This window comes from Sitophilus oryzae, unplaced genomic scaffold (genome assembly GCF_002938485.1).
Source record: "Sitophilus oryzae breed Bouriz unplaced genomic scaffold, Soryzae_2.0 scaffold_465_pilon_pilon, whole genome shotgun sequence".
NCBI classification, from domain to species: domain Eukaryota; kingdom Metazoa; phylum Arthropoda; class Insecta; order Coleoptera; family Curculionidae; genus Sitophilus; species Sitophilus oryzae.
The window spans coordinates 4718096-4732357 of NW_022147046.1; the positions used below are offsets into that span (position 1 = coordinate 4718096).

Sequence of the window (14262 nt, forward strand, 5' to 3'; positions counted from 1 at the left end):
CTGTATTCAATCGATGCTGCCTCCCTGCCTCCATCCACACTCGCTGACAATAGTCATCACTGATCAAACCTATCCTGATTTTTTTAACCAGTTCTGGTGTTCTCTAGCCCACTGTAGCCTCCTTTGCCTATGGTGTAAAGTTAATAGAGGGACTCGCAGTGGACGTCTACGTCGCAATCCAGCATTAGAAAGTCGCCTTGAAATGGTTCGGCTTGATATCACTCGGTGGTAAGTTCGTTGAAACTAAGATTGTAGCTCTCGAATTGGAACTGACCGATTTCTTCTGGCAAATTGAGCCAAGTAGCGATCCTATCGTTCAGTCGTTACCCTTCTACGGCCCAACCTGGGACGAAATCTTACATATCCGGTGTCAATATATAGTCCACAAGAATAGATATCAACCAGAAGCCTAACTTAGAGTTTGCGCGGGAAACATCGCCTAACCTAAAAATAGCGGTAGAACCTGTCAACGCACTGGCGTTCGCAGTTCACTTATGTTTTGCGTTTTGCTGAGAGCAGTAGCTGTTCGTCGTTCGTAAATATTGAATATTGTAGTTTGTGTTGTTTTATAACTGAACGGAGCGAATAGTCTGGAATAATTATTAAATATTTGTTGTGCTAGGTACATTATTTATAATAACTTCAAAGAGTACTGGTTCAGTTTGTGCCTCAAGAATGTGCAAAAGCCTGAGTTATGTTTCGCCAGGACGCAAAATGTTTTACGATACGTTTGTGGATATTTAATAAAAAAATGTTTGAGTATACATTCATGTGATATATGTACCAAATATGCAAAGGCACACAGTGAGTTAGATGATACATCGTTGTTTTGCCATTTACGTGCCTATGAAAATAATAAAGAGTGAAAATAATAATTTAGATATTTTTGGCAATCTTCAGATGACACATGACAATTTTGTATCTTTTGTTTCTTCATTAGAACTTGTTTTTAGTAAATATTACGAAGAATATGGGACAAGACATTTTATTAAAGAAATATATATAATATGCAAACAAATTAATTTCAAACATCCATGTACTAGTTTTCCACTAAAATATGTAACTAAATTATATCTGCTTATGAAATTGTATTATACATTAAAAAAGATAAACCTTAATTTTAAAACAGCCAATAAAAACAAACTAATTATATGGAGGCATGAATAAATACCTACATAAGTATTCTGATGTTAGCTTGTTTATTTATTTCGTTTGAAACTTAAATGAACACCTACCCTATCTTTACAGGATGTTTTAAAACGGGCCAATTGAAGGTAAGTATCTCAAGCGTCCTTATAAAGAACCCAAAGTTTTAAATTTCAACCAAATCTCTTCTTATATTAAAAAATCCGCCATATTGGATCCGCTAATTTGATTTTTTTTCTTCAAAAATATTATAAAAGTGTCACCGGAACTCAATACGTGTGCAACATTTCGGAAAAATTGGGATAATAGAAGTGATCAATAAAGCTGCTGCCAGATTTGCAACAAACAAAGGTATGGTAAAGTTAAATAAAATCGTTTAAAAATATAAACTATTTTTATACCGCGATATCTCTAATGGTTTACTAATGCAGTGTTTTTTATCGCTGGCAATAAGTTTTACATTAAAAATATTACTCCATAAAATATGTTGGGACATTTGTACTAAACCAATATTACAGCATCTTAAACAAATTAGCCTTTACTTTTAACTTTAACAAACTCACCTATTAAAGTTTTAAGCAGTAGTTTTATTAACTGCCGAATGATATTAATTAATTCTATACTTTTCAATTTACAACAAAAAAATAAATACAACTCTGTATACATTCAACGGAAATTTATTAAATACGTCTCTGTGTTCTACCGCTATTAAATGGCGGCCCAATTCGTGAAACGTCACGGATTTCAGCTCCAGTTAGGTTTCTGGTTGATATCTATTCTGTGTATAGTCTGTGAAACGAATAACTTTGAATTTGACAGTTCCCGCGTGCTTTTCTAGTGTTAATTTTATTAGGTTAGCAACTTGCTGCCATGCTGACGCAATGCCGTCGCTAATAGAACAGCCTCGGAGCGAGATTTATGACGTCACGCTAGTTAGATACTACGGATTAATAAATATGTTGTAGAATACATGGAAAACATAATTATTCCTCGTATTTTTGGTCTGTATTTTAAAAATGATATAGTTTATGAATACGTATATATAATTATACAGTTAGTAAAATACAATATAATATATGTCTATATTTATTGTAATAAATACTTTGGCAAATAAACTATGAACCATGCAAATGCAGCAAATGTTTTACAACATACAAATAATGAATAAGTACATAAGATAACGGGTAAAATGTAAAATATATTTTAAATTCTGAGGTTTTAAAATCGATCTAATTTACCAAAAAACATTCAATATCTACTAATAGTGATGTATTATTATTTACATTCACAAAATTTAGATTTTCAAACCTCAAAATTTAAAATATATTTTACATTTTACCCATTATCATATGTACCTATTCATTATTTGTAGATTCGAAAACATTTGCTGCATTTGTATGGTTCATAGTTTATTTGCCAAAGTATTTATTACTATAAATACGTATATATATATTGTATTTATTAACTGTATATTATGTATATTTCATGTAAATTATATCACCAAAAATACGAGGAATAATTATGTTTTCCATGTATACTACAACATATTTATTAATCCGTAATACCTAACTAGCGTGACGTCATAAATCTCGCTCCGAGGCTGTTCTATTAGAGACGGCATTGGTCTGATATTTAGAAATGTCAAAAGCTGATGACTTTTTACTTTTGACAATGATGACATTTCGTGTTGATTTTTGCAAGATGAGAAAGAACTGTCACTTGTTTTATTATTTTCCTTTTCTATTTCACGAAAGTAAAAAGAGTTACCTATCTGATTCGATCAGGCACTCAATTTAAAGAATATCAGTAACTTTTTTGACAGAGGGATTTTATATTTGCCATGTTGGGAAAAAATAACGGTCAAAATTCAAAGTTATTCATTTTATAGACTATATCGTTGTATAATTCGGCTTACAGTACTTCGCAATAAATTTAAACGATCAGCAATTTGATGCCTGCTGAGACCTTCTTCATGAAAAGCGATAATTCGGGCCCTATCGAAGGCAGAAATTTCGTGCCCTGGCATTTTTGTCGCCTTTCACAACAACTACAAGATTGAACTCGAACTGAGAAACAACATTTGAACGCAATTAGCAAAACCATACACATTCCATCGATAAGGTTTACCTTCATTGCTTTTATGACCTATTTTTTGTAGACACATCGTGGGCATACTGCCAAAAGTGACCAAGTCGGTTATTATCATTTCTGGATAATTGATCTTGAAAATTTGTAATTTTTTTAAGTATTATTTTAAAAAGTTTATTAGAGATTAGATATTTAATAGAGATTTTAGATTTTTAAGATGCAGTCAGTCGTTCATAATTAAGTATTCCAATTGCATTTTATATGTTGGTTTTCAAAATAAAATTGGCTTGGTCATTTTTGCATGTACAATTTTGTTCATATTACAGACATGGCCAAACAAAAATACACTTTTATTTAATAAATGAACACAAAAAAACAGTTTATTTCTATTTTTTACAATAAAATAGTTATAAATGCAAACAATAACGAAAGGGGTTTTCTATTTACAGCTAAAACTAATCCGAATCCGATTCGGACCAAAATAATGGCTCTGGTGCTACATCCTTCTTTGTATTTTCTGCTGGGATAGACTGATACCAGGCATGAAATTCGGAAGGTACTGCTCCCGTCTTACATAGTTTTAAAAGGTCCTGTTTTTTCACATTTGAAATTGGAACCTGTTTAGTATACAATCGTGGTATTCCATTTGGCATGACAAGACTGTTTACATTGCGACTACAACGTCCAGCTACGTTAAGCATACGAAACTCTGGATCACTTAATTGTACTTAAACATTATAAACTGAGGTTTAGCTCTTTCATATCGCATACATTTAATTTTAAGCCAGTTAACACGTTCTCCACTTTCGTCCATGGTTCTGTTTTTGTCCATGGTCATTATACTTTAACTCTTGGGTATTGTAAGGGTCACTTTTTTTATTTCGGCCGCGATTCGAACGCGCCAGTCGAAAAACGTTCAACCAATCATGCATAGTATAAACAAGAACGTTGTTTTTGTCATTCTCTATTGCACTATGCATAGAGTCGACTTCCATGTAGGAATGGCCAGACTCTAAAAAATTGTGCTCTACAATATTTAAAGTGCTGTTTTGTACTATGAATAAAAATAAAGCGGCAATAAACTGATTCCTGTTCTGTCCGCTACAGGTATCAGAGAACAAACTTATTTCAGTGACATTATCTGGCAAATTTTGTATCCAACGGTACAGACATGTGCCTATTTCCGAACTACCTCTCTGACCATTAATCTCAGTCCACGTAGCAATGGGCTTTCTGTGAAGCTGCCTCGTAAATTGTAAGATTATACGCATATAGCTTTCTGCTATAGTACATTAGTGAAACATTCTGAGGATGGTATTTGCAGAACGCTCTGCAAATCAAAGGTGACACTTACGAAACAATCATCAGTCATTGCACGCTCCTTATCTAATTTTTTTGCATTGTTTGCTTCGTTTCTTCTCCGAATATGACATTGGTAGTTTTCTTCTATGTCAGCTGATTTTTCTTTCAAGTAGTTCGCACATGTCAAGCACTGGTCTTTTTTCGGCTTCAAAAAAGAAAAGTTAAAGTTGTTGCAAAATATGCGGCGTTAGGTTATTTGGGATGCAGATTCCTTATTTTTGTTGTTACAATTCTCAGCATATAAGGCGTACATTTTTGAAATAGACAAGTTTGCATCTAAATACTCTCGTTTAGTCGATGCTCTACAATAAATGAGAGGCCATAGTCGGAAAACTTCTTATGTGAGCATTGATTTCAGCAATGATTTCTGGTTTTGTTTTATTAGCAGGCTCTTTTTTACCACGTTTATCTTTTGCAGCAAATATTCCTGTTTCATTCACCCCAGAAAATGCCTTGTCTACCGGGCCATGGCTAATGCACAAAGTTTGCAGAAAAAACATTTTGCAAACTCTAACTTTTGATACCCGCTTAAGAAATAATAATACCGGCTACTAGTTTTTTGTACACCTTTCCCAGATCGAATTCTTCTACAAGCAGGTTCTTTGCTTGAAACACAAGAGAAATAAAGTCTTTTTGGCGATTGTAATCTAGTTTCCAAAATTCGGGAGACATAACAGGTCTCTAAGTGGGTCATCAAAATGAAGTGAGCATTTAAACTTGCAAGAATTGCAATTCGTGACTTTAGGTTTCTTTGCTGCTCTAATTATTCCTTTGGATTCGTATGGCAAACGCGATTTTCTCTTTTTTTTATTAATATTTTTTCCAATGTGGAGGATCAGCTTTTTTCCAACGGCACATTCGTTTTGATAAGGAGTATCGCTATCAGAACTTGATTCTATGTTTGATTGGCCCCCATTATCACTCGGGATATAATTATCGCTTCACTGCCAAGCTGAAAAGTCCGAACCATCGTTTTCATATTGTGTAGGAACATTTTCCTGCCTTAAATGTTCATCAATAGGGCATTACTTATCGTACTTAGGCAATCTTGCGTTGCACTAGAGCATAATGAACCTAATTAAAAAATGTTAAGTAAGTAAGGAAAAAGACAATCAAACTAAAAGTATTTACCTTCGTCAATGTTGCTTGCCGCAGATAAAGTGGAGACCCTTTGGACGAACGATTTTGAACAACACGGTTCTAAAAACAATACGTGTTATTAGTAGCTGGCCCTATTTCATCCTACTAAAAAACTTTTAAAATGCACCGCCGGTCTACAATCCCAAAATATTTTTTCGAGTTCAACATAACCTCAAAATAGGTTAAATCGATAAAAAAAATCAATAACAACTATAAAATTCTTACCTTCATTATATATATTTGAAGCAACCGTTTCTGAACTATCCAAACACATTTGCACTAAAACTTTTCCTCTGGAAGCCATATTACAAGCACAATAATTTCCTCAGATTTTCTTATGCACGTGAACACACTGCCTGGACATTAAAAAGTGACCAAGTCGTAATAGTATAGGTATCAAGCTTGTTGGAGAAGTGAAAAAATGACCAAGTCAACATACTCATTTGTGCCTGTACTCAACCTAAATACTTTGACTTGGTCATAATAGTGTTATTCGTGTGGAGCCCTCTATGTGTTATATTTTGACTTGGCCACTTTTTCCAGATATTCCGCTGTAACTTCTGACTAACTTGGACATGTTACCTTAAAATCAAGAAAAAACTGACTTGGTCACTTTTGGCAGTATGCCCACGACATATTAAGGTATATGTACACATAGCCACAACAATATGCTATGCAAAGAAATAAATTTATCTGGGGGGTGCAAGACTTTTGCCGATGAGTGTATATAAAAATTTGGCTTAAGTCTTTCATAAAAAGACTTACATATTTGTAACGACTTAAGTATTTTCTAAAAAAACTTAAATCTTTTAAAAGAGTTAAGCCTTTTTTAATGACTCAATTATTTTTCTATTTCGGAAAAAAAATTTAAATAGCAAATAATTTTGAAAATTACTTAAATTTTAAGTCCTAAGCCAGCTTTCGAAAAATGAGTTAAATCGAAAAAAGACGTAAGTTTTCTGCGAGCTTACAGATATGGATGGACTATACCGGGTGCGTCTCAAAAGTGGCCCACCCGTATAATTTTTTTATTTTTTCAGATAAAAAAAAAGAGATTTCGTATGTTAGTATATGACATAAATTAGGATTGATTGACATATTCAATTGTTTTCGGTCACTTTCTGTTTCGCCGGAAATGACTACAACTTTCGATTTTTAAATGGCGCCCTCGGTATTTTTTTATTTAATTCGATAGAAAATGACACTGAATAGAATGACATATCATATGTCATGACGATTCTTCATTGTAAGAAACTACTCAATATATTAGGAGATGGAAACAAAGTGTCGCTAATATGGATACCGGGACATGTCGGCCTAGAGGGAAATGAACGTGCTGATTCCCTCGCCAAAACTGGTGCAGGCTCGCCATTCGTGGGCCCAGAACCGACACTTAGCGTACCAAAAAATCTCGCAAGAGAGAGGCTCTGTGAATGGGTTAGGGGTGCGACGTTTCGGGACTGGTATGACAGTCCCGGAATGGAACATGCCAAGACAATTCTAGCAGAACGAAACAACGAAGCACGTTATGTGTACCTGCCCCGCTGGGGGCAGGACCAGGTTTGAGGTGTTTGGCAAACCCACGCTAGACCTATCAGACTTAGAAGACATATCACACTAGGACATAACGGCCTATGTTAAAAGGCTGGGTCTTGAGGTTTTCTATTAAAGAGCTTGTAGAGCTCAGTGGAGCTCTTAGTAAAATACAAATACAAAATACAATACAATATGTCAACTTTTGATATTCTCGCATAAAAAAAGTCGTATTTTAAATTTTAATCTAGAGTGCCACAGCTGTGTTAAAAACACTATTTTTAATCAAGGAGCATTGGAGAAATATTGGAACGAGTGTGGTTCATTAGCACATTTGGGAAAAGCATTTTTTACGAATAATTTGGTACCACACACTTGGTTTCGAGTCAAATTGTCGTTATGAACCGCATGTTACAATTTCAAATAAACCATATGCGAAAATATCACAAGTTGACATATGATATGTCATTCTATTCAGAGTGTCATTTTCTATCGAATAAAGTAAAGAAATACCGAGGGTGCCATTTAAAAATCAAAAGTTGTAGTCATTTCCGGTGAAACAGGAAGTGACCGAAAACAATTGAATACGTTAGTCAATCCTAATTTATGTCATATACTAACATACCAAATCTCTTTTTTTATGTGAAAAAATAAAAAAGTTATAGGGGTGAGCCACTTCTAAGACGCACACACCCCGTATATTCTACTACTTTATTATATTCCTTACCTCTAAAGGAGTTACGCAGTCCCACAATCCGTCAGTCGCTATTATCAAAAACTTATCCCTAGGAGTTAATCTATGGTGAATCACATCCGGCAACGCTGTAAGATACGGGGGCGAATGGTAATTGGGCGGTATCATCTGTTCTCCAAAAGCTTTAGCTACCACATCAACCATGATTTCCTATTAAAAGTAACAAACAACATTAATTTTAACCTTAATAATCCAAAAGTAAAAATGCTGGAAGTAGTGCCAACCTTACTCCACTTAAATCGGAAATCTCCCATGGCTCGCAGCGGTGCCAACTGCCCTAGCAATCGGCCCATAGATATCACAGTTTCTTTCTCCTGTTTCGGGTGCTCCGACATGACTCTGTCGTATTCGATGGGGTTGTAGGCGTTGTGTTCCTCGGTTAGTTTTTTCGGTATCCACGAACCAGTCTCAGATAAAGATCCTAAAATATGATTTACCACATATAAATCTTCAGATATCTAAAGAAGTTTAAGTGAAGTTCAGTTTAAGGATGGTTGCAACGACGTCCCGTAATCCTGCTGTTAAAACATAACAATTGGTTTTTATACATATTGTTACGTTTTTCGTCGGTTCCGTGTGGATAGAAAGTCTAATTTATTTAAACACAATTTATTTTACACTAAGTAACAAAACAATAACGATAAAACACTTAAAGACCTATTTACAAACTTATTCATCTATTGAATTTATTTTTAATTTATTTAGAGCAAAAAGCAAATAAGCCGCGACCGTAGCACACTGTAGTTTTTTATCGTCTCTCTCTTGTGCACCGGCCTCGGTATATATACGCATGCGACGGAGAGACCAGAATGTTCTGGGCGGTCGGTGCTGGAAAATTCTTGGTCGCTGTGTTCCCGAATTTCCAGGCTCTTCTAGGTCATATTAAAGCGGGACTGGTTTCGCAACAATATATAAAAACCAACTGTTATGCTTTAACAGCAGGATTACGGGACGTCGCGCGTCGTTGCAGCCACCCTTAATCCCATATTAAAGAAAATCCAGGGTTATTCACCACATACGACACGGAGTATCCTATCTAAACGATTAGATTTTTACAAGTAAAAAATAAGTAAACAATATTATATGTAGTTGTATTTTTTTAAATTTATCACCCTGTATATTATTCTGTTTTTAGATTCTACGTTTGAAATAAAGGTAAATTTGATTAAGGTTTATCACACTTAAAGGTTACCGTTTTGGAAATATTTTCAATTTTATGAAATTGTAGTAAAAATTTTAAGGCTTCATTTCTCCAATGGTAACAAAGTTTTTAATAGTAAATATTTACTGAAGTTTATTTATTGATCAGATATTGTGTTGCAATAATAAACAAAATACTATATTATACAGAGTGTCTAAAAATTTATATTAAATAATTACTAGCTTTAACAAACCTAACTTTTTAAGCAACAATAACTTGTTTAATTTAAATGGGACACCCTGTATATTTTACGAGAATCAGATGCACAATGCATTTTCTACGAAAACTTAAAGATATAGGTAAAAAATAGCATAATACAATTTGATAGACAATTAAAAAATTTATTCATAAAATTATGAATAAGGAGAAGGCGCCTTGTAACTTATGTACTAAATTCTCTCGATTTTAATAATTTTTGACTACAAAAAACTTGGAATACCCTGAATAGAATCCATTCTATTCTCTTTATCTGATAAACTAACCTAGAACTGCACAGCAGTCTCCTAGATTTGCTACGTGCAAATGAGGACCGTCGATATGAGCCACGCAACTCACAGCACCACTCATGGCCACAGATAATGTTTTTAGATTAATCTCCCCATTTACGGGTATAGCCTCTTTACTTAGATCGTTATCTAGCCTCAAAAATGCCCGCTCTATAGCCTTGCTCATGTCGAAATGTTGTTTGTAGCCTTCCTGAAACATTTACTTGTTACTATAATATTAAACTTTAACAACAGATAATAATTTTGCAATAATTTCCATCAAACTGCTGCCACATGAACGAATTACAAATGACATCCCAATAAAACGAGGAGTAAGAAGAGTGTGTTTTATCACGGCTACTGTTCAACTTGTATTAAGCAGTGTGACCAACTATTTAAGTGGCTCCCCACTAAATTGTATCTTCGAAACCACCAGAAACCACTAAAATTCAATATTGTCTCATATGAATCGATATAAAAAAAACTATTGTATTTTTTTTAATGTTTACATCGTTACCAAAAGAAGTAGGATTATATCAGGCTTCTCATACTTAAAAATTCACTTGATTGGTGTTGTTGACGGGTGACTAGTTGTTACCAAACTAGTGTTTTAATACAGTCATGGCTCACTAGATTGAAATTTAAAATACGATTTTTTAAGCGAGGGTCTCAGAAGTTGACATATGATATGTCATTCTATTCATGAGAGTGTCATTTTCTAGTCATTTCCTGTGAAACAGAAAGTGACTGAAAACAATTGAATACGTTAATGAATAAATAAGAAAGTTATAGGGGTGAGTCACTTTTGAGCCGCACCCGGTAGATAGGGAACTCTTAAACACACCATTAAGGCCAGAAAGCTTCGCTACTTCGGACATATATAATCAGAGGCACTAAATACTATGTTCCTCGTTTAATTCTACAAGAAAAAGTCAAGGGTAGAAGGTGGACAGGTCGAAAAAGACTGCCAAGGCTGAAAAACATACGAAATAGGACAGGTCTGGGGGATGAAAACACATGTGAATGTGTCATGCAGCAAAAAATAGAAACCTATACAGTGAAACAGTCATGGAGATCGACAACGCCTGAATACAGGGACGATACCAGAAGAAGAATAACTATTGCATGGAAATTATTGCAATTTAAAATACATAACTTAACTATTTCTTTTGTAATATCGATGTTAATTTAAAAATATTCAATATTTTCGATTACCTCAGACAATTCCTTGACAAACTTGGTAAAACTTTCCTTATAAATATCCCTAACATCTTCTACAAATTGTACTTTGTCATTGTAACTTTCTATCAAATCTGGTGGTTTAGGCTGATCCAGGGTTAGAAGATACTGCAAAGTGCTTTCGTGGGGCAACAGACATGCCGTTATATAGTTAAATAATCGTTTCGCTATGACTTGTGCGCATGCTCCGCCACCATGTCCATCAAATACGCCCACTAAGAGACCTGGTTACAAGAAACATAAAAAATATACACTAATATTATAAAAATGTTTTGATATACACAATCTGATGAAGCTTTAGAAGCTTATTTTTTATTATTTTCTATTTTTTAACTTTTCCTATATTAAAAATTTACACATTGAAAAATAAAAACGTCATAATCGTAAAAAAAAGATAGAAAAATAAATCATCAGCCTAAAAATTAATGTACCTGTTGTGAGCAGACACGAAGCCTCAGATCTTGTATCTTCTATTGGATTGTTGGAGGGAAGTTGATTTGAGTCGTACGATTTCACCGAACCATCTTTAAATTCTTGAGTAAATTCGTTCGCTCTGAGTATACTGTCTACCTGGAACAATAATTAATTTTACAATATTTTAATGTAGAACGAAACATATGAATAAATAATATCCAATAAGAAAATGTACTTTTGAGTTGCAAGTTAATTCAGAAGAACAACAACACATTTCCGGTAACGTGTAAACCATGACTTACAGGATGTTAAAAAATATGGTAAAATGTTAAATACAAATATCTGCAAAAACTTTCTCTAATAATGATATACTCTTCGTAAAATACAACTAGATGCTTTAGTACCAGGGGTTCTTAATAAGCATTTTGATTATCACTGCAGTCAGCATTTGTACAATATGGTATCTCAGTGGTTTCTATTTTCTTACTAAGCTAAGTAATTATGCACAAATATTGTTTTATGTTCTATTTAAAATAGAGTTCGGCAATAGTGCGTCGCGTCGGGCATCTGTAGCTTCTAGAATAAAAACTCGGGAATTTTGTTTAAGTGCAAACCTAAAGTATGTAAGAGGATGTATTTCAGGAGAATATTTTAACTTCTACGGGGTGGCTCAGTTGGTTGGAATACCCTGTATATTATTGCATTTTTGGCTTACTTTCAGATCGCTTTACATAATCCTAAGAGTAAATATATTTGGTAGTTTCAGAGATATTCATTCATAAATAAATAAAAAATATATTTTTTTCAACCTTCATTAAAAAAATAATTATAAATACAAGAATTGTCTTGAAATCACAACTATATTGGGTATTTACTTTAGATGGTCTATGCTTACTTTGCTATAAATATCGTAACACCCTGTGTGTTATTTTACTATTAGATGGAGAATGTTTGGGAAAAGTATATAGAAGAACTTTTTGACGATGAAAGACCCTCAGCTGATATCAATAACTTACTAATCGGCCCATCGATCACTAAAGATGAGATTGAAAAAGCCATACTTAATTCGAAAAATAACAAAGCGGCTGGGCCAGATGAAATTCCTGTAGAAATACTTAAGCTGCTAGATGAAAGAGAAGATGAAGCATTACAGCATTACATAAAGTATTCAATATTATATATGAGACAGGTCACTACCCCAAACAGTGGCTGCGTTCTACTTTTATACCCCTGCCTAAGAAGACCAATGCCAGGAAGTGTGAAGATCACAGACTTATCAGCCTGATGAGCCATATCCTAAAAATATTTCTGAAAATAATACACCAGAGAATTTACAAAAAATGTGAAAGGGGCATAAGCGATTCGCAAATGGGGTTCAGACAAGGGTTAGGCACCAGGGAAGCGATAGTTGCCACACAGGTGCTTGTCCAGAACTGCTACGATCAGACAAAGGATGTGTTCCTGTGTTTCATAGACTACGAAAAGGCATTCGATCGCGTACAGCACCACAAATTAATGCAGCTTCTGAAAATACTTGATATAGATCATAAAGACATCCAATGCATTGAGAAGTTATACTGGAACCAAACAGCACAAATAAAATTGTCCAATACCATGTCCAATCCCATACAAGTTAGAAGGGGGGTGCGACAGGGTTGCGTGCTGTCTCCACTCCTATTTAATTTATACTCAGAAGCTATTTTCCAAGAGGCTCTGGAGGACGTGGAAATGGGGGTCAAAGTTAATGGAGTGTGGATTAATAATATTCGCTATGCCGACGATACGGTCTTAATTGCAGACAATATACACGACCTACAACAACTGGTCAACAAGGTAGGAGAACAGAGCAAAGCAATGGGTTTAAACATCAACATCAAGAAAACCAAATTTATGATTATATCCAGAAACCCAGATGTGTTTATAAACTCCATCCTAACATTTAACTCAAGGCCCATAGAAAGAGTAGATAAATTTAAGTACTTGGGCATCTGGCTCTCCGAAAATTGGACATCAGACAAGGAAATTAAATGTCGCATCGAACAAGCTCGGCAGGCATTCTTGAGATTTCGAAAAATACTTGTCTGTTCTGATTTTGACCTTAGCCTTAGATTAAGATTCGTAAAGTGTTATGTGTGATCTGTGCTCCTTTATGGTATGGAAGGTTGGACATTGAAAGCAGCTACCATCAACAAATTGGAGGCTTTTGAGATGGGGCCATATCGCAGAATCTGAAGATACCTTGGACGGCTAGATTGACAAATGAGGAAGTTCTCAGACGCGTTTACAAAGAGCGTGAATTATTTGAATTGATTAAAAAGAAAAAGACCGCATACCTGGGGCACATAATGCGAAACCCCAAATATCAATTCTTGCATTTGTTGATAGTAGGCAAGATCGAAGGTCGGAGGGGTATCGGAAGGAAGAAAATGTCTTGGCTGAGGAATATTAGACAGTGGACAGGGCTACTCGATGTTCAGTCGTTAATAGACACCGCCCGGAACAGAGAAGCAATGAAAAATGTTATCGCAAACATCCATTAATGGATCTGCACTAGAAGAAGAAGAAGGCTTCGATAAAAATTTACTGTGAAAAATGCTATATGAAATATAAAACCCGGAATATCTGCGAAACCATTAAAAATTTTGAAATACTTTAAATACAAAAAATGTTTATTTTTTAATTCCACAGGGTGTTCCATTTAAAAAACAAAGAAAAATTATTTTATATTTCAGAAACTTTGGCGTAGAATTTTAAACATCCTGTACGATATACAAGTACCATATTTGTAGCAAAGTAAGTACAGGCCATCTAAAGTAAATACCTAATATAGTTTTGATTTCAGGAGAGTTGTATTTTTAATATTTTTTTTAAGAAAGGCTAAAAAACATATATTTTTTATT

The 14262-nt window shown here is 34.4% G+C and overlaps 1 protein-coding gene across 1 annotated transcript in view; it reads right to left on the reverse strand.

Moving 5' to 3' along the window:
- Positions 1 to 14262, reverse strand: part of LOC115885936 (pyruvate dehydrogenase [acetyl-transferring]-phosphatase 1, mitochondrial) — a 175094-nt gene that overhangs the window by 3945 nt on the left and 156887 nt on the right. The window contains exons 2-6 of the mRNA XM_030904968.1: positions 11380 to 11518; positions 10925 to 11172; positions 9707 to 9920; positions 8248 to 8444; positions 7997 to 8173 (exon numbers count right to left, since the gene is read on the reverse strand). Coding sequence (XP_030760828.1) covers positions 7997 to 8173; positions 8248 to 8444; positions 9707 to 9920; positions 10925 to 11172; positions 11380 to 11518 — 975 coding nt within the window. The remainder of the gene's footprint in view (positions 1 to 7996; positions 8174 to 8247; positions 8445 to 9706; positions 9921 to 10924; positions 11173 to 11379; positions 11519 to 14262) is intronic.